At 38.9% G+C, this 26,864-nt stretch overlaps 1 protein-coding gene across 2 annotated transcripts in view; it reads left to right on the forward strand.

Annotated features, from left to right (window-relative positions):
• P130cas (Serine_rich_CAS and FAT-like_CAS_C domain-containing protein p130CAS) overlaps positions 1-26,864 on the forward strand; it is a 102,190-nt gene that overhangs the window by 55,011 nt on the left and 20,315 nt on the right. The window contains exons 2-3 of one of the 2 annotated variants that reach the window (XM_076390326.1): positions 1,538-1,687; positions 5,699-5,848. In XM_076390326.1, coding sequence (XP_076246441.1) covers positions 1,538-1,687; positions 5,699-5,848 — 300 coding nt within the window. Of the gene's footprint in view, positions 1-1,537; positions 1,688-5,698; positions 5,849-26,598; positions 26,685-26,864 lie in introns of those variants that run through there. The other variant, XM_076390335.1, reaches the window with a different exon arrangement.

A 26,864-nucleotide genomic window follows, 5' to 3' on the forward strand; every position in this document is an offset into this window, starting at 1 on the left:
TCACTTGAAATGTGACAGTATTAGTTGAACGTGACTATTATTAAAATATATCAAGATTAGGTATTGAGAGTACATTAAGATTTGTTATCTCCATTCTCTTCTTATAGACAGTAATTAATGTTAGATATTTTACTATTGTTTCACACTTTTTCTGTCTTATTTTATAACTCGATCACCGAAAGATGAAGTGTTAAATGTCGCCTGATAAAATTAAAAACCGAGTTACACAGATAATCAGTTTAGCTAATACAGGATTAATTCTCAATCACGTTTGATCGCTGCAGGCGTCAGTCAGTCACGTAGCGTCGTGCGCTAATTACTACACTTGATTAAAACCTCTGGCCACGCTTTCGATCGTCTTCGTGGCTTGCACGATCCACGTAACGGAAATGTAGTTTAATCTACGATTAATCGCAGTGACGAAACTGTGCGAGCCAATTATCCTCGACGTCACAGGAATACTGATCCAGGCTGTGATAACAGAGCAACGATGACTACGAATCGACATCTCTCTGTCACAGTAGTTGAGGAGCGTTTCATAGAGCAAGTCTCAAATAAATAAGATATGAAATTTTTGAAGATGACATAAGTCATCTTAAGTTACATTTTGAAATTATATTAAGTAGTTAGCTTCTGGAACGTTTGAACATCATCATACTCATGGTCTGTTAACTAAATTATCAGTAGTTTTGATTGTTATCTCAGAGTTCTATTGATCTCTCTTAACTAGCTCTCGAGAGTAGTCAAAATTACTGAGAATGCTAGCGGGAAAATTGTAATTAAATATTAAATTGCGAGGCAATTTGATACTTCTACTTTTTAAATAAAAAATAAGCACTACAATCATTATTCAACTTCATTGAGACATATGCACTAATTCAAACTGAAATCATCAAGGCGCCGCTTTTCTTCGTCGTTTGTTGAAGTCGCCAGATGACATCATTATTTGCCCCGAAAAATGGATAGTGGGGAAACTGTTGTCATCCCATCGAGGCAGTTTAATTGAACTCACTTGAAAGCGAGCGAAACACGAGGCGGTTTCGTTTTGTGTACCGCTTCTACTGTGAATCGTGCTCCGTTTTAAATTGCTCGTTACATCTTACATATAAGCGTTCTGTTTCCTAAAATAGCTAGGATTTTATGGATTCAATTGCCTAATGAAACGGTTCCTCTTGGCAGTGAAGGTAGTGGAAGTGTACTTTTCTCGTTAACGCGAATTGAGTTTGAGCTGCCCTTGAATTGAGTTTAAACTCTATTTGGACTAAGTTGAAAACCACTTTAAGCTAATAGAAATGACTTTTGTTATGCAGCTTTTCATTTTAGTCAGGTGTCGAATTAAATAGGACATTTTTATTGGTTTTACGAAAAATCCTAGAGAATTATAAAAAAATACTAAACTTCCCCTTAATCTGCAGAGTAAATATCCTTCACGTTCCATACCCTCATACTCGAATTTAACTCATTGGAATTATCATCGCGTATTAAATTATATTCTTCCTGGAACAGTAATGCATTAATTTGTTTCTTTTTGTTTCAGCAAAAATGCGTGAAAGCACGAGCCTTGTACGACAATATCGCGGAAGCACCCGACGAGCTTGCTTTCAGAAAGGGCGATGTTCTCACTGTCCTAGAACAAAACACCGCTGGTCTTGAGGGTTGGTGGTTGTGCGCCCTGCGAGGCAGACAGGTAATTACCTCCTATAACGGAAGTTCGCAACGCACTTTTCGATGAAAAGTTAATTATGTATTTCGATTAGCTGTGGTGCTTCGGGCGGGAAACATTTCAGGGCGTAAGACAAATGAACACAAGGATTCGATTACAGTGGCGTGGTCATTAGCGTTGGTAAATTCAGTTTCTTTGAAAATATTTTTATTCTATGCTTCTGTCCATATTTTCATAGTAGAGAATTTTTCTCCTTATTTAATAGAGTGAAACTGTATCTATTTTTCGAATTCTTAAATTCTACGAAAGAGTCTAGAACAGAATTACTCACAATTATTATTTTTCATATTTTCTGCCATATAAAATCCACATATAAAATCTAAAAACATTCTCAACCAACAACCACGAATTCCTCCGCATACCGCATTTTTCTCCAAAACCAATCTGAAAATTCTTCCTTCATTTTATCTTCAAAACCAGCCTTAATTAGCATCTCGCTCGTGCAACCGCTCCTCGTATCACGTATCGCCCCACTGCGGTCTCTGGATTCCAACTGGAAGCTTTTCCCCGTCATCCGATCCCAGTAAAACCTCCTCTTCGAGCGGCCATCGCATTCTCCGCAAGCTTTCCACGATCGGCCTACTTGGCGAATCCCGATGATCGAACGACCGCTTGCATAAACGTCCAGGCTGATCGAGGTCCCACATGCTCGCAGCCGAGCCGCGGTTCTATTAACGTCTGATGGAGTTTATCAGCAATGCTGAACGAGAAACACGTGAGCTGACGTAGCGTAGATGCGGTCGGCGCATTATTTATGCAACCCGACGTAATGCGCTATGTGCTCATCCATGAGCAGAGAGAAGGGGAGAGAGAGGGAAAGAGAGAAAGGGAGAGAATTGTTAGAGCTCTCTGTCTGTCTCCAGAGACATGACAAGGCATTATTATCGCGGAAATGGGACGCGCTGCTGGACCGTTACAGCCTCCGATCTAAGATCTTCATCTGCTGCCTCGAATGCGATATCTAGGGGTCCCCTAGGAAACGATCTTGGAAGTGTGACCCGTCGGGATCGTTTCCGCGTTCGACATCTGTTCGAGAGATACCCGTGTTGGTCCACGACCTACGATAAACTCGTTACCAGGCTCGGTCGTGCGATTTTCACCAGTCCTGAACCATGCCTGAAGATCCCCCTTGACGTGGCCTGGGTTCGATAGCTGTGGAATGGAGAGGATGGTGGTTGCTGGAGGTCAGTTTTTAAGTAGACTCTGAGGATTTGAAAGTAATATTGTTTATTTGGGGATCATTGAGAGAGAGTTTAATACGTAGTTCTTTGGAAGGAAATTTGTGGATTGTTGTATGAGTCTTTGGGGAGAAAAATTGATTTCAGTTTTTGTGACAGTTTCGATTCTATAGGAGAAGCGTGTGATTAATTATTGATCTGTTTGACATCTGAGGGACTTACATATGTAATGCAGAGTTAATACAGACAGAGGGAGAATTCTCACTGAGTAGCTTCTTCTTCTTCCAATTGAGGAAATTGGAGAATATGAGAAAATGTAATTGGGAATATTACCTGAAAGTGCTATGAGTTGAAATAAACTGCTGGGAAATTTCTCCACTTTTCTCGTTTCCTCACTTCTAGAGTTCAGTTTCAAACACTTGCGTGTAAGGACTGACACCCACTCTATCGATCCCTTTTGGTACAGACAGAAGGCACGATATAACACATATGGTGTTGGTTGAAAGAGAACCATGGGGGAGGAAACGACTAGAAATTGGAAAACAAGGGCGTATGCGTGTAACGTAAGTTTAAGGAAATTACTGGGAGTCTAGTCAGGAGGCAGCTGAGCTTCGATATGGGTAGACCCACCCTTCAGTCTGCAATATTATAGGACTTTACATTCCCTTGCGTCAGGACAGGATGCTTCAAATTGCCATGTCTAAAATTTCATTTCTAGTTTTCCAGTTTTCTATTTCAATTGAAAGCTTTTATTTCTCCTAAAACATTCCTTTATTAACCCTAGGAAGCTCAAGGTATGCCCAGAAAAATATCCACAAATTTGTAACTTTTGATTTCCCTCATAAAGTAGCCCAAGTATCTCTCCAAAAATCTACTTTCATATCAAACAGTATTTCCATTTAATAATTATATTATAAACACCTGAATCCAATAGCCTGTTTAACTTTTTAAATTCCTTATTTTGTAAATCACATTTTAAATTCTGTATAGACACCTAAGTCCAACAGCCTGTTTACTTTTTCAAATTCCATGTAACCACCTTGTGCTTCCCAGGGCTGACCATTTCGCACCTAATGCCCCATCAGAGTTTAATCGCCTCGAACAGTCGTGTTTTCATCACGATCCCCAGAATGTTCGGCGAGCGAGCGCAAGATAGAGACAGAACTGAAAGTTGGCCGACATGGTCCGGTTTCGAGCACCTTAGCTCGCGGGACACGCGTCATTGGCTTTAGAATCGATTTGTCTCGCACGTCCGCACGAAAATTAACGGCAGATGCGCTCGTGCAACGATAACGGGTGTACGTACGGGTCCTGATCGAACGAGCTCTCCTTTCTGCACCCGCCAAGTCAATAGAATCCGTAATGGAGCAGGGTTTGTCCTGACGCATTGTCGTTTTCGGACTCGTGTGCCACGGCAAATGAACAGTTTTGTAGAGCTAGGTACACAAAGCACCGTCTGTTCTGTGTTTAGAAAACGAAATATCCTCGTTCATGTTTGTCTGTAGATTTTGGCGACAGATGCCAGTGTTGAGTGAAATCCAAAAATGTAGGAAAATTTTTTATATATTGATGTTTTTTATGGCTGATCATTAAGCAACATTTCTTATCTTATAGAACAGTAAGAAAGTTTGCATAAGGTCTTCAAAAAGTGTTAACCAAAATTTTGCAAGAAACTACCCCAAGTATTGAAATTCAGAGATTATCATGGACCTTTAAATTGTATCTATTATTTTCTTAAATCCATTCTGGGCTAAACAGTATTCAGCAATGAACTCTTCAAAAACCAAGGATCTTATGTACCTGCCTATACTTTATGTAATGAACCCCTCAACAGATAATCCCCACTCATCATTTATAAACTCATCGTTACTCAGCCACAGAAAACAAATTTCCCAAATTTCACAATCATCTCATGGAGTCGACATCACGTTTTATTCCATCTTTCCAAACGTTTCGAAGCAGCAATCTCAGGTAGAAATATTCCAGCAGCTGCGGCTGTCTGCAGGGTGAAAACGACAGGAGAACGTGTGTTGCATACGCGCGGAGAACACGATACAAGCAGGCATGTAACCCCTCAGAATTTCGACGAATGTACGAGCTACATGACACCGTTCCTCGCCAAAGAGAGATCCTTCCGCGGGGAAGGCGCAGCTTAGGGCTAAGCCCGTTTATTTTCGTTACGATTTCACGGATGGAGACTTGCAGACGGCTAATTGGAGCCTGCTTTCGTTCCTGAGAGCCGAAGCTCGTGATGATTTCGGGATATTTCTGGAATGAAACTCGGAGATACCCGAGTGGCTGAAATACCGACAACTGAGCTAAGATTCCTCTGATTCTTCGCCACATTTGGCAGCCGAACGTGGCTCGCGGAATAGATGGGACGTGGTTGATAAGAAATGTTTCAGAAGGGATTTCGTGATTCGCGGTTTGTCACTTCTGTGTGCTCGGAATTCTTTTGGTATTGTGAAGAGTTGATTCGCGAAATTGTTGGAGTTGGATAAGATATTTGAATGTGAATTATTTATCTGAATTATTTGGATAAGATATTTGTTTGAGATGGAATCTTGTTTGAATGGACGAAAATAGAATGCAATTTAAGATTGAAATAAGATGTCAGAACGATGGAGACTTGCAAAATTAAAAAATTTTCTAAAATAATGGAGAATAACTTAAATTGAAGCGTCTGGTATTATGTACAAGTCTTGCTCCAAAAATTCGACTGCTTTCCAATTTTGCCTCAAAGCATTTATCATTTTCCTTGCGTTACTCTAGATACATTTTTCTGTTTTCTGTTCAGGGCATCTGTCCAGGAAATCGATTGAGACTGCTGGTTGGCCAATATGATACAGGGGGTTGTTTGGTTGGCAGCAGAGCGGACCTAACCATTTCTGAAGATGGTATACAGAGGCATGGAAAACGGCGTAGCTGGCACGTTCAGTCGAACAGGGTGAGTTATTTCGTGAAACGATCCTATTGTTAAATTCATGGGGCACAGAAAGTTTCCGTAAAATACTCCGTCCTAATTCTTTCATTTTTCGTAAGAAACAGAAGCTCCAGAAAAATTCTGGTCCTCGGTAGTAAAAAGATTTCCGGTAAGACATAGTTACAATAAAGCCACGATAATATCAACTACATAATCAACAAGTAAAATAAATTCCCATTATTAAGTATCTGAGGAAATAATCTTGGAGTGCCTCTCTATTCATCGATAAATATAAAAATATCATAAAAGGGTAAATAATCTTTTATTTTACAAACAGTAATTTAAAAACAGTTATCTTGAAGCTATAGATTAATACAATTTCATAAAAATCTACTAAAATCTCACAAAATTCTATTAGTATTCCTCACAGATATATCTCCAACATCGATACTACATATTCTGCCCATAGGACCCATTCAAACCACATCCACCCCCATTCACAAATATTATTCTCTACCAATCCAAAATGGTAGACAAAAATATCGAAGCTTCACACTTTCACACACACACACACTCATCAATACTAAATTTTAGGGGGTCTAAATACCCATTCACGCCAATTCTCAAGTACTCCCTTTATCACTCGACCCAACTAGCTCGTCTAGCCTCGTCGATATCGCGATTCGATCTATTATCCCCCCAGTCGGAGGACGTGTTTTATCGTGCACAATGCACAGCTGCCTTCCGCCATTAATTTATTCCCAATTCGAAAAGACGTGGAAATTCATGAAGTCCACCCCTGCCTCGTCTACCCTCCGCCATCGATCGACTTTGTACGCGAGACGTGCAGTGCTCGCTCACAATACCGTCGGCTGGCAGTGTGTGGTTCCATTGTGCGAGGCCCCATTGCACCCCGTTATGCCGCGTAGAAACGGGATCTGTCAAAATCAGCTGACTACCAATTCGTTTCCCGACCGCTCGCCTGGCCACTGCTGCGTGGCTGTCACTGACGTCGCGCAGCATCTGTCGACCGCGATACCTCAGGTAGAAGTAAACCAACGTGATCCAATGGGTCCTGGTGTGGCTCGTTTGAGTACGCGTTGTCGAAAGTTAGCGGTTGATTGAACAGAATTTGAATTTACAGTGATTTATAAAAGTCATAAAATACTAGGGTGAAGTTTGTCGATCTTTGAATTACTGTAACTTCAAGAAAAGAAGTTGTACAGTGACTTTTTCGGAGTTATTTAAAGGGTGAATCCTCTAGTTTCATATCCCTAAGTTGAATTTTGATGAAAATGTTTGTACACTAAGAAATAGATGGGAAAATAAAAATAGTGTTTCTCTAAAGATTGTAAAAATTCAAACGGCTCCAGTTTTCGTTACAATTTTTTTCGATATCGAAATTACCATATATTCAAAGATTGAAGCCCCCTTTTTACAAAAATCTCCATAAAAGTTAGTATACGATTTTTTCTTGCTCAATTATTCCACTTTGAATATGTTTTATCCTTATCTTCTTGTTTATGTGTTTAATACGTTTTCAGTAAATTTACATAATTAGTTAAATTGCTTAAATCTTGACGATTTTCTCATTTTCGTGCTAACACGATTTCACATATCAGAGTCTGTTTCATTCGGGATTTTCTTGTCTTTTAGATCGTATCTCTCTTCATTCTTTTATCAAGTTAATCCCATAACAGCTCGACAAGTAGCTACACCGTATTTCTAGATTCTTCACGCTTGTTCTTGAGTGTCTAGGAGACTTGTCCCTAGAATTTCTTCATACAGGGTGGTTCAAAACTCTGCTCCCTAATTCTCAGCTTTTTGAAACTGATCTCTGATACAGTAAATATTTCCTACAAATTTGTTCAAAGTTACTAACAATGAAATTTTCCATTGCCATATTTCTCCTTCGATATCTAAATCCAAAGACTGCTTTAAAATTCTGTGTATATTCAAAGAAAAATTGTAATACCTGCATCTGTCAATAATTAGTATAAGGATAAACACTCTTTCAGATCATTCATCAAAAGCCAATGTTGGATTTCCTCTTCAACCATAAAATTCTCCACCCTTTTCCAGCAGTATATTTTTCTGTTCCCCCCCTGTGGTTCGTGCATTAACTCAATACTACCTACACACACTGTTCCCTGTTATAACATTGTCATCGTTGTTTTTCCGACTATTGAGTTTCCAGTCGGGTATCCACCATGCCATTAGCCGTAATTCACTTTATCCTCTTGAAGCAGAGCGTATTGAGGGACAAGCAGGAGTCGCCGCGCTTGATATTTCGTTACATCTAACTTTCTTAATCGTTCATTACCAGGGCTTGTACGTCACGTAATTTACCTCAGATTAGCACGACATATGTAACTTTTTTATCTTGTTAGAGAGTTTTTATAAAATTTTCTTGTTAGAGAAAACTTCTACATTTGTGAGATTTTTTCATGCTGTAGGTTGAATGAGTTTTATTTTATTATTCCGATTGCAGAATAATTTTGAAACTTGATACATCTGCGAAAAATTGTGTGGATTGTCGATACATGTAATTAATAAGAATTTTTCTATTTGTAGATGTGATTAACTTTATGAAAGAATCTTCCAACTCTATTCAGAATTCAAATATTGCACATTATTCAGTCTTGTTGAAGAAGTTTAAAAGATTTTAGCAAATTTTAGTTAACTAATTATTAAGCAATTCTAAAATATCTCTAAAATCCAATATTGCAATAGCTTATTCTTCTCTAAAATTTTAGTTTCAAGACTTTAAGCTTAGGTTTTTCTGCAAAGACCAACATAAAATCGTCATGAATTTCATTTTTAAAATAAAAAGCATCGATGACCATTGCAGCAGTGAAATTTCCTTCGATTCAGCGTATTTTCTCGCCAGTTACGTCATCTTCTAATATTTATATATATTCTTCAACCAGCTGAATTTCCGATTGGGATCCTTGAGGGCTCTATCCACTGGCACGACAGCCATAACTCAACCCCGCTCTTTTATGTGCCGTACATTTCAGTATAAAAAGGAGAGGAAGGGGAAAAGAATAAAACAAAAGGGAGATGCGTATCCACCGACAAACATTTGTTATTCAAATGGCTATACAAATAGCTACACTGTGAATGTCAAACCTTGCTTGCAACGTCGCTGGTCAAAATCACTGAATGTCTGAGAAATATATTAATGTCAGTACTTTTAAATCTTGACTTCTTACAACTCATTGTTTGGAGAGTCAGATATTAATGAGATATTAATGCCAAATGATCGTCAAGATAGTGCATTAATTCTGAATTAAATATTAACAGAACATGATTTTCATTGATAATATATTACTTGTCATGTCATGATATATAATTGGGATTTACAAGTCAATCAAGTATTATCAAGAAATCTTATCAATCAGAATTGACGTAGAAACTTAACACTTTGACTATCACGTTTCTCCCACATGCCAGCCCAGCCTTATTCACAGAAAAAGATATTAAAATCTTTCCTAAAACCTACAAAACGAGCCTCAATCTAATAGAATCATAAAAATTCGATTTCGTAGATTTAACAAACCTGCTCTTGCTACAGCCAAGCTACCTTCGTCAATTTCACAAAGCTCCATAACACATCCTCCAAACCCCTCCTCAAATCCACTCAACAGGCTTGCAAGATCTGTACCATTTCTCCCATGTTCTCCTAATCATAACTCACATTAGTCTATCCCCAAAACCGCTTCATTTTCATCACCCAAACGTCTCCCCTTCCGCCGCTTCTAAACGAGCATAAAGGAATACCAGGAAGAAAGTTTTCCCTTTTCCTCCCCGCTCGCCACGAGCGCTGGAACACGGACGTAAGGGAGAAAGACAGATTCGCGATCGTCTTCAGCGTAGCTGGCGTTTCCTTCTTGTTTCTCGGCGCCGAGTAAGCTTTTTGCCCAGATCTCGCGGCGATCCGAACCGAGTCGCGCCGCCGTGCCCGCATGTGCGTCGGCAGCCGACAGAAATACGAGCTAGGGTCAACGTTACGCGAACGAGCTTCCTCGAAACCGCCTCGTCACGAGGGAATCGCTGGGATTCAGGTGCTCGCAGGTGCCACGGGTCACGCTGCGCGAAACTTAGCGGTATTTTTGTTTCTCTCGCGTTCCCCTCGCTCTTGGTATTCCTCGCGCGCCTTCTTGGCTCACGGGCGGGTCCTCCTCGTGTCAGATCCGAGAAAATTGCCTCTTGCCGCGGTCTCGCTTTCTACCGTCGAGGGTGAAAGCAAATTGATGGATGGAAAATTGAGGGGTTAGGGTGACACGAGTTTTTGTATACTTTGGAGTGTCTTTTTTTTGTTATTTCAGATTATTTTACTACCCCTGGTAGAATGTTTTCGATGTAACTCAATACGAAGTTATTTAAGAATATTGTAATTTTTGAAGTGTTAAATGCTAGCAGAGATATAGGAATGGGTTTGGTATGGTGGTATTTTATATTTTTAGAAACTGTGATATGTTTAAGTAACTTTGTATCGTTGCGTTTGGTCGACAATTTTTTTCCAGGGGTAGTATTGGGGTTGGAAGATGTTATTGTAGTTTTGGAGGTGTTATGGGTGCAGAGTTGATGGATACATGGGAAATTATTAGAGAAGCTGGATAGTATGAGGCTGTAGGTGATCGATAATTGTAAATCAATTTTAGATTATTCTCTTTGAAGGGAAAATAGAATTTGCATGATTGATGAGATATCTTGAGAGTTGCTAAGTTTGTGGTGTTGTAGGTGTCTTCACTTTGTAGACTTATGACTCAATTCAATCTTCATCAACCTTATTTATAAGAGCTCTAGAAGTGTAACACTCGCTTTTTAATGAGTATTTAGCAGTTTGTGGAACTCGTCAAGCTGAATGTCCCAGTACCCCCCTTTCTGCAATATATGGCCTATAATTTACAAACTAGGAGCAATTGAAGTTACTTACGCTATACTATCTTAATTTCTGCAAAATTAAAAATCTAGATATTTAAACATTAGAATATTTGAAAATTTGGAATTTTAGAACTTCTGAACTTTTTAAAATTTGAATGTTTGAATGTTTGAATATTTGAATATTTGAATGTGAAAATTTGGAGCTTAAAAATTTGTCAACTTTTGAAGATTTAAAGATTTGAAAATCCATTTTTCGAGTATTTAGAAATTCCAAATTAAAAAATTCATACAACATTTCTATCATCCTGCATGGATACTAATTATCAAAGACTCTTACACAGAATTAATGTCTTCTGATGTCCTGGAGTTCCACAGAGGTATCATGTTCTAGCATCACTGCGAAACGATCCGAAGAATGTCTATCAAAATGATCCCCCGTAAAAATAGAATCCACGGGCCCTTTTTTGTCATTCGCTTTCTCGCAGTAGCATACCGTTGCACCCTTGGAACGATTTACGAGTGGTCGAACCTGCAGGATACCCTACATGGAGCTTCCCTTGTCTCGTTCACCGTGCAAAGACCACTGGTGTCCTTATATGTACGTAAGTCCAGACAATATCCACTCTCCAACGCCACTTCTGCCTCCTCTTTTTCTTTCATTTCTCTTTTCCTCTCGTTTGCCCTCCGCTCAGAGAGATCCGCTCAGTGTTCGATTCGACGCTCGATTCGGAGTAAACAATGCGGATAATCTGAAGTCGAATGTTGATACGGGGCTCGCTCGAGTGGAAACCATCTCCAGACATTATCCATGATATCGAAAATTGAGGACAATTTAAAAAGAATCAATTTCGTTTTAGTAAACGAGAATTCGTCTGCAAGTAAAACGTTTAATTCAGAGTTTAGGTAATTAACAGATGTGGGTGTGTAAAATTCTTATTTGTTACTGTCACCTTATCTTAGATGTTCCAAGACTATTTTAATCTTCTCTGGTACTGCCACAACAGTAGAACCTCGATTATCTGAAGTGCCACTAGATTCAAACCTGAAGCATCCTTTTGATAGCCAGCTTTATGTTCTTCAGCAAGCTACTATCACTTCACTGTTTAAGTCTTAATCGATGTCCTACTGTACTCAGCCTGTTATTAAGTACACGCAATAACACAGCCTTAAATAACAGAAATTCTAAATATTCAAAGTTCTACTGTCTACTGCCTTGGAAATTACAAGAAGCCTAATTACATATGTCTCCTTCTGCACGCTTATCACAAAGGCGCATTGTTATTATTACCAAATGCGTGGGAGGAGATGTCAAAAGTGTTTCCAGGGTTGAAGCATGCCCTCGAAATTTGTTTGTTCTCGCCTCGCTGCCATTCCCTATTCTTCGGAGTCACTTTTGATGTCGCTTCATGATCGCGAGGAGAAACACCCGCACACGTTCCAGCGCGCTGGGAACGCAAAGTGGGGTCCCTGGAGTCATCTCGATGGAATGTGTAGGGCGGTTTAGCTTCAAAGAAGGGCGGACGCGTTTCATCACGTGTGCACATATCCACGGTCAGAGTATCTCTCTCTCTCTTTCTCTGTTTTACTATCTCCCTTCCATTCGGTTTATCTCCATCTCGCACTTTCCCCCTTGTTTTCTATATCTATCTTTATTGACTTCCTTCCTTCCAGGAAAATCTTGATGTCTCTTCTTTTTATCGCCGTCTGAAAATCTCGCCGTCTACTCCTTTCGTTCTCCTTTACGAGTCTCTTTTTCCCTTCGGCGAACACTTTTTTCCTGCTCCGTTTGCTTCTCTCGCTTTCTGTTTGAACGCCGTCAAACGTTCCTACGTTATTCGTCTCATAATTCTTCCCCCTTTCGGCAGCGTTTCTGCAAAGCGACGAGAATTGGGACGAATCGTCGGAAGACCAACTTATCTCCTTCAGAAACAGAGACGGTTTCCGCAAGGCGGCGGATTTCGCGAACGCTTTGGAAATGTGGTATGAGGTCTTCTCTAATAATCCTGAGGTGGTTCCTAGTAATTCTGTCTATCTTTCAACTCCCTTTTTTTCTTAAAAAACTCACAATTTTGCTTTTTTTTCTTAGCGATTCTGTCTGTTTTTCAAATTCCCTTTTTTATTTAAAAAACTCAATTTAGTTACTTTTTTGGGGCTTAGATTATTTCAGAGCATATTTTATAGAATACCTAAATTTATATTTTTATTGTACTTCAAAGTCGAATTTTTATATTATTTTCTTTTAATAAGGAAAACTATTACATTTAAAAAGATCTTCTTAACTCTCCATTTTGAGAAAATTATAGAAATACATTTTTACGTTTTTTCTATTCTCGAATTTTTTTTATTTTACTGCATTTTGCGTATGTCCTCGCAAAAATGAAAGCGAAAATAGTCTCATGTATCTCTCTGCTCCTCTTTCGTATTTCTTCTCTTCTTCTTTTACTTCCCTTCCACTTTTTTCCAAGTACTTTTCTCTTTCACTTTCACTCGATTTTTTCCTTCACCCTCTATTTTCCTCTTCAGCCATCTCTGCCTGTTGATTCTTCTGTACGTCCCCTATGGTTAGCTTCACTTTTTTCTCTCGTACGTCGAAGCTCAAACAAAGAGTGTAAATTTTACATTTACGATGCAGCAGATAACTGTAATTAAGAGCGTAAATTAATTATATAATTGGAAAAGAGAATTGAGTGATGTGGATACATGCTGAGGAGATAATAATAGAAACTGTAGAATGTATAGAATGTATTAAGTTGGAAAAGAAATTAACTCATCGCTTGAATATTTCTATTTAAAGAATCTATATTAGGTACTATTTCCTTAATCGAAACTCCAATTTCTCAGCAAGCTTGATACAATCGTCGACCCAATCGGGAGAGTAGTTGATCAGGGGACCCTAAATGTCCAATCCCTACAGACAAAGACGATCCCCAACACCTGTAATTCACATGTACGTTGGTTGTCAGCAATTCTGACAGAAAGGAGCAACGCTCCATCGCGTTGCTGGTATACCGTAGTCTGGGCTGGGTATAACCACGGCGAAGCAAGAAGAGAAACAGGAGTATTCACGACGTAGGCGAAAGTGGCTTCGTGCTCTGACGACGTTAAATAGAATAACCAGATCGTGGCTGGTCCGGCTCCCTCGACCAGTAACAACCAGTAACGTGCGCTAACTTTGCGCGTTAAATTCACTTTCGAACAACGAGGCAGCTGGCTGATGTTGCTTCATATATTGGGAGCTTACCATAGGGGCCTTTAGCCTATGTTGCAAAGCAGTGCGTTACGAAGGGTCGGGGGTGGACGAAATTGCGCGTTCCGAGGGTCAACAACGCATATCGCTTGTAACATAAAAGTTGGGAGGAGGAACTGTTGGTATGGGAGATTGAACTTGTATGTGTTTCGTTTTCGACATTTTTATGACGTATTTATATTTGTGTATTTCATTTATAAAACAGTGAAGAGTATTCCATTGTTGGTGTGGGTTGGATGTATGATATTTAATGATGGCTATTGTTGGAGGTTCAGAATGAATATTGGAAATATTCGTGACTGTTCTGATGATCGAATTTTAATACTTTTTCTTCCTGCTACATTCTTTGACAATCATTCTGTATTAGTCAGTTATATAATATTTTTAATTGCCATTATTTTGCTCCTACAGTAACAGAAAACAGCCTCCAGTGTGCCATTCTAGGTTCAACGATGAACTACTTCCACTCTGTAATCCTAAACAATAGCCTCCAAATTAAAATCCACTCACACCAGAATCCATTTTTCCCTCCCCACGATCTCTCTTTCTCCTCTATTTAAAAGAAAAAATCCACCCAGAAGCGTCTCACTTCCCCCAGGCAGGGGAGGTCACGACCCCTGACGACTGATCGACCGGAAGTGTCTCCCCATTTCAGAGATCACGTTCGGCGGTGTCAGTCGCGACGTTTAACCAAGATCCATCCCCCGTTAACGATGATGATCGCTACGTGCGAAGGATCAGTTGCTCGCGATGACGAGATTTTAAAACCGTCACCGCCGTCGGCGTTCGAGGCAGCGAGCCGTCGTTGCACCGGCTGAAAATGGCATGGAAAAAGGAACAGAGAGGGGAAATCCGTAGACAGGAAGAAGGACAGCGATATAGGGTGACGGGGAAGGGAGATGGAGAAAGGGAGAGGAGACGACGGGAGTCGCCTGGGCGTGGGCAGAGATCTTTAAGAGGCAGTATCAATGAACTGCGAAACTTGTTCGCGTGGGATTATCTACTCTCTCGGTAGTAGTCACGATGCCTGACCAAATGCATCGATTGGATATAGAGGTCGTAGACGGTTGATCGTGAAAAATCGACGATCTTTCTCGGGAAATCGGGTTTGACGTTCCTTCACTACTCTTCGGTTCCTGTTGCTTTGAGTAGAAAGTAGACGTTTCACTTCTTTTCGTGCTGCTGATTTTCTGTTAGAAATAGTACAGCGACAGGAGGACCCACGTTACATTATTTAATAATAATAAATTTTATCTCAACATTCCTACATTTTTGTGAGATATCTACGAAATAATCGCGGATACCATTTCTTCCTTCACAAGTTTGAAATTAATATTCCTGTACTCGTATACAATGTTTCTTAGCTTCTATCGTATCGATAACTAAACTTACCCAGTTCCACCCACACAAAACCTCAATCTTAAAAAAGATCCCACATCAGTCCATATTCTTTACCATCGTCGCCAGTCCCACGCCATTGCAAAGTCATTCCAGCAGAAAACTGAAGCAGCCATTTAAATGGTTCGCGATTTACAATTCAGAGTAATTGAACTGTTTCAGGGAGCATGTTCTCTTCCACGATCGAGTAAAAGCTGTACTCGTAACGCGTGCTCCATTTTTCTCGATGACTTAAAGATTCCAATATTCTCGTTCTCGTTTGCAAAAGTTCAAGAAACTTCAGCACGTGGGTGACTTCATTACGGAAACGCGTAGGTTCGGTCGCAGGTAGGGTTTGTCGAACGTGCACCAATCCTGCTATCTCGAGTCATTACGTCACTCTGAATATTAAAAACCGCTGACCAGACACAGATTAACACGAACGATTGTGATGGAACAGGTAGCTTTTGCGATAAGCCTCACTTTCTCTTTAACAGTAACGATATGTTTGTTCCAGAGTTCTTCTTGGTTAATATGTAACGTTCTTTTGATATTCCTATGTGAAGGGTTGCGTAAATGTGCTACCATTTTTAATTATATTTTATTTAGTTTCTTTGAAGCAGTTTTAATGGGGAAGTCCTTTGTGTAATACTTTCAGAAGAACTCTTTGTAGGAAAAAGTAGTGCAGTATTTTTTTGCTATAATGTTATTTCCTCCTTCACCGTGCTAAGGATTAATGTATTGCATAAGATACCTGAATGCAGGTTGCAACAGTATGAATTGCTATAATATCAGAAATTTCTCTTTTACGACATATAAGCTTGTTTCTGATAACAAGTTGCGAGATTATAGCGGCCAAAGACAGTAATACGAATGTTACTTTAGATATTAGATATAAATATAGTTTAAAGTGAAATTAGTAGGTACACACTTGCAAATTTGTAGTTACTGCTTTTAAGAGAATCAATAGTACAGGTATCTAGACATAAAACAGGTTTCAGTAAACCTTATGCTGGAACTATGATTTATGTTCACTGTGTAATGTAGCAATAGTGTCGACTGCCATCAATTTATATTCATCTCCATTGATCTCGTCAATTTGTTTATCATCGACAGTATTCTTCTACTCCCACCCTTTTTGTATCTTTTATAGAACAAATCAACCATGAATCGATTTTTCCACCAGTCGAATAAATCCCCCTGTTTTCTCTAGATTCTAATTTCCTGATTCCTTTGAAGGCTTTGCACGCCAACACGTGACGATTCGAAATCGATGTAGCGTGTTTTCCGCCGGAGAGAAGAAAACTCACAAAACAGAGCATTACAGACAGTAAAAGTTTCCTGGCATGAAAGCTGTGTAATAAATTCTCTACAGGATGTTCCTAAAACATTTAACTGTTGACGACAATTTACTAATTATTCTCATGAAAAAAGTAGGAAATTACAAATACATATACGAGTGAAATTTTTTGGTCCATAAATTCATTTTATTTCATTAGGAAAATGTTCAATATCTGAAACCCAGAATATATTAAATTTTGCAGACTTTTTCATATACATATATCTACATACCTTGTCTACAAATTAATTAGCTCCAAAAAACAAAAATATGTAATACGTTTATTTTAAATATATTAGAAGTTACAAAGTACTTTGACACTGAAATTTAAAAAAAGTCCAGAAGTGGAGTTAACCACTTTGTCCTATGAACAGACTCAATTAAAGATCCAACATAGAACGTCGATTTCCTCGAGTCAGAGACCATATAAAACAGCAACGACTTAATTGTTAGTTTTTCAAGGGCGTAAACAAGATTTATGCGCCACATCGAATCGATTTATCCCAGTTCGATCTTTCATTGCAAGGAAACGTCGATCTTAACCTTCTCAAATGGAAATGCACCTCGATAAGAGGGCCGACGAGCGCAGACTCGTTCCGAGATAAGCACTCGATTCCCGATGTAAATCTCGACTGGCTCGATAATAAGATCTTCAGTGCAGGTCACCGCCACGTCTTTTCCCAATCATATCGCGTCCGATAATATCGTTTACTATCGATTTAATACGCTCGCGACCACCACTTCGACGCTGTGTAATTTAAAAGTAATAAAAGGGGAGTATTTAGCTGCCTTTGCTCGCAAAGGAAAACGGATCTCCGTCAATGAAAAGCGCTGTTAGCCTTTCTCAGGCGATATTGGGCTTTCCCTTAATCGACAGAAACTTCGTTAATTGCTCCCGAACGTGCCTTATTTTAGACGAGGAAAAACTGAGAGATGGGAATATTAAAAGTGGAATTTTCTTTAAGAGGAATCTCATTTGCATAGCATGTCGAAAGTAGGGGGAAAAGAGTTCAAACGTGGGAATGGGACAATTGTTACGTAATGCAAGTTATTATACAGTCCCATAATATTGATTTTTTAAAATTATCTTACGTTGGGTGAGAAGTAGTACTATACTCTTTATTTATAATGATCTGTTGACTTTTATTACGCAAATGGGAAAGGATAGTCTACCTGACACTTGTGAAAGATATGTAGTTAAATATAGTAGGTATACTTCAACAGGAAATTACGCAATAGAAATTTATAGTATGTGGTACATAAGGAAGTAAATAGTTTAATTTTAGTTATAATAAATTGGTCCTAATGATAGTAAATTAATTTTAATAACAGTGAGTACATTTTATCTATTAAAGATTCTAACAAAAATCTTCCAATTTTAGATACATTGGTAGCAAACGAAACACATGAGTTGAACTTGTTAAATTACCAAAATGTTAACAGTTAATCTTCTAGAACTTCCAGTGTTTCCTCACTGTAAACTGCACTCATTGTTTGACATTATTATTCCATTTTCAGTTACTAGAGCATGACCTCAAAAATACACCTTTAACACTGCATAAGTTTCTTAATTGAACCGGGTCGCGAGCATATAGCGAGTAAATAGTGCATCCACCATCTCCAACATTTTCCACCCAATTTCACCGTACACAACTTGATCTCGTGACTACAGGAATTATTCATATAACAATTAACTCTTCCTACCTGTCCCTTCTCTTCCAGCTCGAAACTATTTGAAAATGGCGCCATACTATGCAAGTGCATACACTAAAGGCCAAAGTTTAGAACCACTTGCTAATACTTATTAAAATTACACTATGTACTTAAGTACTTTCATCTTGAAGTTAGTACTTTTACTAATACCCTACAATATTCTTAATTTCTTTGCTTAATAAGATACATTACTTCATTCTTCCTAAATTATTAGTTCACCTTACAAGTAATTATGTTTTTGCTATACACTTTAATTTAAAAAATTAGGAATCCTTCAAAAAAGAACCTTAAAAATTATCTAATAGATATAAATGTACTATTCATCAAAACCGTGACTAAACAAAACAACATGCATTAATTTCTTCCTAAAGAAACTGATTTTTGAAAGCATTATTGATGGGATGACCTAATAGAAAATAATTCCAAAATTCTGACTGATATGTACGTAAGTACCTATATGAAAAGCTTGAAGATTAAAACTTCTAAGAAGTTTCGTCACAATTAATATTCCCACAAATTGGTAACATTGAAACGAAATATTTTCTATTGAAGCAAACGATTGCAAGGTTAAGTGAAAAGATGATCAATAAAGATCGCGACGAGACTCGTAGGTGTCCTCGAATGGCAGAGGAAAGGGTGGATAATCACGATCGTTGCTCGAGATATGGGGTTTACGAGGTAGCTGGATGCTGGACGATTTTTTTCTGCAGCGAAATGTTGCGTTCATGGCTGCCAGCCGTCAGCCCCACGATAATTACCGCGAAAATATGGCGTTGGCTGTTTATGATGAAGCGAGGGCTTCGTCCCTATCGATCGCCCCGGGAAAATGATTAAACTGCAGCCATGGGTTGGGGAATTTTTCACGGGGATGAAATACCACGAACGCTGAAGCGATGAACGATGTCTTCTATTATAACGATATTATCATAGAAGAGCTCGTGAGAAAGTTCTTCTTCGTTTATTGGATCGACGACAGCCGCTTGATTTATGGTATATTATTTGCTTTACTCTGATTTTATCGGTTTTCCAGCCAGGAAAATTGAAATCTTGCGAGGTTAAGTAAATATTCAGAGCATGAATTGAAACAAATACTCGTTAATGTTTCAAAGAAATAGACATATACAGAATTTAATCAACTTTTATTTGTACACTCTACAAAACAAAAATGTCTGCATTTATTTTTAATCTAAAAAGTTAGAGCATAAAGAATTTTACATAATTCAGAAAGTGGAGTTAATCAGTTTGACTAGTGAACTGTTTATTTATAGAATAATAAATTATATAATCAATCTCCATAAGGTAAATGTAGCTAAGTAGTATTTTCTCATGACTGGCACTAAATATCAAAATTATCTTAATCCTGAAAAACGTAATCAACCTATACACTCACAAAGTCACGCTTTTACACGAAATCCCATTAAATTTTAATATTTCCCTTATAATCCGCAGAAAAGTTCCATAATTCTTATAATCCCCGAGTTCAACTTTTCCATGGATAAGCCCCTGCGTGATATCTCGCTTTCCAATGTCCATCAAACTTTACTTTCTTATCAAGCCACCCTGATAAGCTTTTAAAAGTGGAATTAACGACTGGAAGCTCTCATGATTCTGTCAGAGTTAGACGTGTAAAATAATGGGACTATTTCCATTTTGCTATGTCGAAAATTAACGAAGCGCTCAGGGAAGTGAAATTATCATTTTAGCGGACATAATTCGTTGTTGAAGTTCCGTGCTTCAAGTTTCATGTGCCAACTTGGTAAGAGAGAGCCGGTTCAGCGTGATCTCGTGATTTTCCTCGCGTTTAAATCCGGAAAGCGTGCGAGCTAGTTGTGGTTAGATATTCCGCCAGGACTTATTAAGTAACGTAGACCCAGCTGTTGCTACTGTACACGCCACTCGTTTCAAGTAAAATAGGATTTCCGTGTGAGATGTTTATTGCATACTTGAAGAAGGGACACTTTGGTTCTGAAGCTGTTGCACTCTAATAAAATGGATCTGAGGATTTAACTCTTTTAATTCTGAACTATGTTCCAGTTTCTGACGAAATACGTGATTCACTTTTTTGGAACATTTTGGTAATTAAGAGGATTGAAAAATTCTTCAAAAAAGATATAGCAAGTGATGTCTTGAATTATTTTTCACATTGATTTATTCACTCTTCTTAAATAATAAAATACGATAAATTGTATTAGTAATTTTTTAACCTTTTTAGAAATTCTTAAATAGAGATCTTGACAGTAAATAGATTAATATAATATTCTCATCTACTTGTCAGAGGACTACGTTCACCAGTCAATTGCTTATATTTTCCAAACATTCTTGTTTACTCAGGAACTTCGTTATCCAGGATTACGCTTCTCACAGCTCCAAGTCCTTATCTCCCTAGGTCCAACATGCTACCGTCTTATTTGATTTACAAGCTCACTGGTATCGCCTACTATAGTATATCATCATTTAACAGAGAGACAAGTATCACTTTGATTATTCCAAAATCCACCGTTTATCGAAACATGTAAGCTGTGATTTATGGGAAACTCTTTAGAAACTATTTAGCTTTAAATTTAACTTTAGGTGCTCGCTAAAATCATATCTGGACCTAAGTGCTCTCAATCATACTTTTTCAAATTAAATTATTTCAGTATAAAATTTATCATACATGTACTGAGTTGATGCATAAATTTATGCCACATCGCTTTTCCCTTTTTTCATGAATCAAAAATATGTTTTTTATGTTATAAAATAGTTATAGCTTCAACATGTAAATATAACATATTTCGATAAATATCAAGAATTACATGAAGAAAATATGGAAAAATGATGTGACACGAATTTATGCATCACCCCAATAGTTCCTAGGGCAGTTATAACAAAGTCATGAACGCAGTCAGGGGTCCAAGTCAGTAGCACACTTGAATACCTTTCAAGAATGCATATGCATATACTCAGCATACTTTTTAAACCTTGGTGCCTTAAAGCTTCACATATAATATAATTACGGTCGAACAAGTGCCGCCTCGTACTCTGAATAGCAAGGAACACAGTTGGTGGTTTGCACCCCTAAAGGCACCGCCTAACAGACCACTTAAATGGACCTCAAACATATCACTACATCTGTTCTACCAGCATATTCTATGCTCGAACGATTCTTTTTGCAGTCCAAGCAAGTACAACTGATTCCCTTCCATTACTAAATTACATACACACAGAGATAGAATTTAATCTCACATATAAAAGGGCAAATAATTCCACCAGAAATGTCAAATACTTGATAGTTCTCTTACCAAACATCCCTCACGAGAGAGCTACCCATTTATCGAAAGCACAACTCATGTTTCCTAAAGGTAGGAAATCCAAGCATACGTTCATACAGCCCTATTTTATTATTCTTATTCACCAGCGTCGTCGTCACCGAAGCGCCCCTCCCCCACATACATACGCTGCACCCAAGGTGTCTCGCGCCACCCTTAACCGCACAAAAGAGAATAGAAAAATCCTTATCACTCCCCGAGATAGACCGAAGGTCCTGGTCGCGCAGGAGGCAGAGAGCCTCCTTTCGTGTTTCCATGGTGACCGTCTTTCTATCTCCTCTGTTTCTCTTACCCCACCCCTTCTCTCCTTCTTCCCCCTCTCCCTCCTCCCGCGCACCCTCACAGCGTTTCTCTTCTTCCCCTTTCCCTCGACGTTCTCCCTTGCTCTTCTTCCACTCCATTCGCCCTCCCGTGCTTTCCACCGCTCTTCATTTTTCCTTCTCTCCCCTCCTCCGTCCCTCACACCCCTTCCTCACCCTCTGTCTCTCGCTTCCTACCCCTCGTGGGGTAATACGCCTTTCACAGTTAGCGCCGCGACGCTGGTATCGACCGACGTTTCCCGCCCCTCCCCCTCTACGCCCTCGTGCCAGGCCAACCACCACCATCCCCCTTTTTCGCGTCGGGAGCCAGGCGAGTTCGTCCAACCCCCCCTCCTTTCCTCCTCCCGCGCTACTACGCGCGCTCACTACTATAGTACTATTCGATTCATAGCGGGGGAAAGAACGTGATAGTGGAATCGCGTGCTGGCTTTAATTCACGAAACCGCCTGCATTACGCCGCCGCTGGCCGCTTTTATCTTCAGGTGATCTCTTTAACCAGCCGTCCTTGCCTGTTGTGGGTGATTGCCATGGGCGATTCTTGGCGTCTTTGCCAGTGGAGGATTATGGCGGAGAATGGTATTTAGGGAATGGTGATTGGTCGGTCTGAGTGGTGGGAATTGGTGGAAGAGTACCTACACTGTTGAATAAATAGTAATAGAATTTTTTTAGTACGCGTGGGGTGATCAGTTTAACTGGAAGCTCTCGGAGTATTGGTTGTAGTTATTGTAAATGGTGCAGCATTGTAAGTGCTGCCAATACTCGTTAGAGGGTACCCAGTTATAATCATCACCCTGTATTTGGTGGTTCTAGTCGAAATTGTATTGCATGGCAAAGTAGTTTTGAGATGAAGATAATATTTTTGATGATAATTAAAATGCTCTTCGTTTCAGTAGAATGAAGGTTAAATTGTGTGTCTGCTTTGTTTCATTTTCATTTTCTTGGGACGAAAGAAGGCTCAAAGGGAATTTAATTAACACCAGAAGCTAGAATCACTAAAATTATTAAAATAACTGGTTCAGATTAGAGGAATAAAAATTTCTTGAAAATGGAATTTGAAGGTCCTCTAAAAGTAAAATTAAATTTCATAGAATCAAAGTAATCTTCGCTAACATAATTAACCCTCCGTCAACAACCTTATTTTTATTGGCATCTTAGCCCATCCATTTTCTTGTATTTTAAAAAATCTCAAAGAGCTCTTAAATACTCTTCCAAATTTTTAAAACATCATCCAATAGTTCTCATTGCTACACGTTATCTTCATTTTTTTAAACAAAGCAGGAGAAAATTCAAAAATAAAAATGGTCTGGTTTATAAAACGACCCAAATTACAGACCAAAAGTTAATGACCTAACATTCTCCATATTCAACATCTTAAAATCTTGACTTCAGATTTACGAATTCAATCTTCCCAAGTTTCCCGAATCTAGCAAACCACTTTTCCAAATTCCAATCACTCAAACTTTCGCCAGACACCAAAGGACATCAAGGCTCTCAGCAATTTCATCTCCAGACCAAGTCGAAAGTGTAAATTTCCCCCTTTTCTTATCACAACCCATTACCCCACGAAGAAGAAGTTGTCTCCTTTCATATCTCGTCCTGTTACCATCCATGTGCAACAACAGCAGAAATAATATCCTTATCCGAGGTTTTCAGCCCGTTTCTTTCTCTGCACGAGAAATCTAAGAGCTCTCCCGTTTTATCGCAATAATCCAGTTTCGACCTATCGGTTTAAGGAGATTCTACAAAACGGATTGCAGGCGTATTATCTCCTGGAAAGTGAAAAAGGAAAAGAAGGGATGTTGTACAAACTGAAGTTTTATAGCATCTGCTCCCTGCCCACCCCTCCTTCCTTTAAACAGGAATCTAGAAGTTCAGGTCATTATTAAGTTCTCGTTTTCGTCGTCATTCGAGTGTCGTTCCTCGACCCGAAGCAAATAGCTGCTCAAGTCACACGATTTTGAAGTTAGTGAGCATTTGAGTGTATAGTGAATAGTGGATGCTGAAAGCATTAATTTAGGAGAAATTTGTTGGAGTCCTTGGTGGTAAGTCATTACCATATTCACTTTACTATGTGCCATAAGAGTATTTTTATTGACTGTAGTTTCATATGAGACTTCAATTTCTAAATATGTATATGGTGGTTTCGATTGTGAAATTGAAGTTGTTTGAATTTTTACAATTTTTTTAGAGAAAAATATCATTACTTTCCCATTTACTTCTTAAATAGTGTAGAAGCATCTTCAGGCAAACTCAGTTTAGGATATAATAGTAGAAGATTCACCCTGTAAACTGACCCCCCAAAGATTAGTGTATGACTTCTTTTCACAAAATTACAATACTCCAAAAATTAGCAATGTTTCAGTCTAATATTTGAATAATTTTGTGAATCACTGTACATGAATTAATCTTACAATTACAAAGGTGTCTCGCTATAAATTCGTCACTAACACATGGTCTTATAACGAAGAAACTGTGTTTACTCGTGTAGAGAGGTACAGAAGAGAGATCGCTCTTGGACGTCCAAGGAATGAAACGAAGTTCTTGCCGAAGGAGAACGGGTTCTCGATGACGAACAGGGGAGCGTTTAGAGGGGAAAAAAGGCAATCGTTTTGCCCTTGAACGTTGTTCTGTTCGATTTGTGCTGTTTTTCGTGGCAAAGGGATCCTAGCGCGATAAGGAGTCGCGACGATTCGTCACAAACGCACGAGTTCTGCTCTATTCCGCGAAAAACGCGATAATTAAAGCTGAGATAGACTGTTAATTAACAAGTGAACACCGTCAACCGCGAATTCGAGAGGGCTGTGGCTTGACGAATATAGAAAAAGCGAAATGCAGTAATTACGGAAGTTGAAATGACGAATAGAAGTGGATGGGTAAAATGTGGTCTTACTATTTAAGTACTTGCTACTTAGTATTATAATTATACTATAATATACATATGGAATTATTAAAAATTTGTTAGTATGTATTTTAAATATTCTGCTGTTTTATAATATTGATTCTTGAAATTATAGTGCACAGAGTTTTTATATTATTCCTACAGAATTATTTTTCTTGTATTACAGTATTTTTTCTACAATTATTTTTTACTAATAGTAATATAGAAAGTAAAAGAACTTTTTCTATTTGGAGAAACCCTTCAGATTTAAAAATAATTATTTATTGTTTAAAAAGGAGACCATGTACCCATTTCTTAATTCAACATACATACAGTCATGTCTGAGATGACTTTGATGACCTATGACATGCGAATCTTCCAAGGTCACTTCAGCTTTTTACAATCAGTCCTCCTAAAAAGAACATCCCTTTAATAGAAAAGCCTCCTCCATCTAATTCTAGTAATAAATTCAATCGCATGTAGATTCAACAGCCTAATCAGTGATTTAAAATTCAGTGCATCTCATTGAATACATATCGCTCATTTACTACGCAATAACACACCTCCAACTTTTTCTATCAATTAATTACTCAAACCACCGACCAGCAAGCTTACCCCACTCCCAGCTCCCTTTTACAATGCTTCTATCAATCACACCCCAACACGCGTCTCACACCAGACAGCAAAATTAAACACGTAAACAGGACAAAGTGCCATTCAAGCCTCCCAGTTTGCCCTGCACGGGGATCACAATGGTACCTAAAAAGCCTCGTGTCTGCCGTGTCCCACTGGCTGCTAGCTCTTGTATACGTCGCCAGGGAGTTGCTAATCCAATGGTGGCGTTGATCCCGCACGATAAATGATGAGCAGCGCCCAGGAGACACGGTCCTACCCCAACTGAGTTTACAATCTTTCCACTCTGCCTGTGTGCACTCAGCCCTTCGAGTCTCTCTCATAAGTTGAGTCATAAGTTGTGTATCCCATATGCAATACAAGAATATATCAAATCTGTGCCTCGGAGCCAGACTAACCCAAGTCCATCTTTTTCAGAACTGAATTTTTTACAGGATCTCACTGCTTTTGGGTAATCTGCAAATGGGTAATCGCATTTGTTTTTTAGCTCTCCTGAAAAATAATAAAAAGGACTTGGGTTTATCTAGCTCTCAGGTGCAGAATTAAGATTTTTACAGGATCTTATTGCTCCCTCTTCATTTTATTAGAATAATAGGAACTTAATTAAGCTACGTTATAAGTAAAGGAAATTTAATACTGTAAACTACTTCAAATACTATGCAAAGCAATGGGCAATCGCATTTTCTTCGGCTCTCCTGTAAAATAACAAAAAAGGACTTGCGTTACTCTAGCTCAGAGGTGCAGAAATACTATATACTACAGAAACACGCGACAGAAGTGGTTGTTCAAGCTCAATTGCAAATTCGATCATGCCTGTCTGCTCCGAATAGATACTGTGACTCAGCCTCGACCAGTCTGATTACCACTGCTTTACATGAGGGCGGGACGAGCTTCGTGACGGGGTGGGGTTTCCTTTTCTTCGCAGGGGGCGCGAACAAAACTGACGCGAAACGAGATTATCTTTGATTTCGGTGCATCCGGGGCTGGGGCTAATCTACGGATGAAATTAGGTGACGGGGGCGAGGAACGAGAGCTGCACGAGGGGGATCGATGTTTGGGGGGATGTAACGCGAGCTAAGAGCGGAAAGGTCGTTCCGGAGCTGCGTAGGGGTGAATTGGAAGTGGCTTTTGCATCTTGCTCGAAGAATGACGGAGGTTAGTGAGGTTGGAAGCGATATCTTACTTTGGTATTTAATTTCTTTGATGTGGTTACTTGACGAGTGACGAGTAGTTTAAAGTGATTATGGTGAAGGTGACTTTCAGTGAACTGTGACTTCATAATTTTGTAATTGTGTAGGTGTAGATATTCCTGGGAATGTATGTACATATTTGTTG

This window comes from Calliopsis andreniformis, chromosome 2 (assembly GCF_051401765.1).
Source record: "Calliopsis andreniformis isolate RMS-2024a chromosome 2, iyCalAndr_principal, whole genome shotgun sequence".
NCBI classification, from domain to species: Eukaryota; Metazoa; Arthropoda; class Insecta; order Hymenoptera; family Andrenidae; genus Calliopsis; species Calliopsis andreniformis.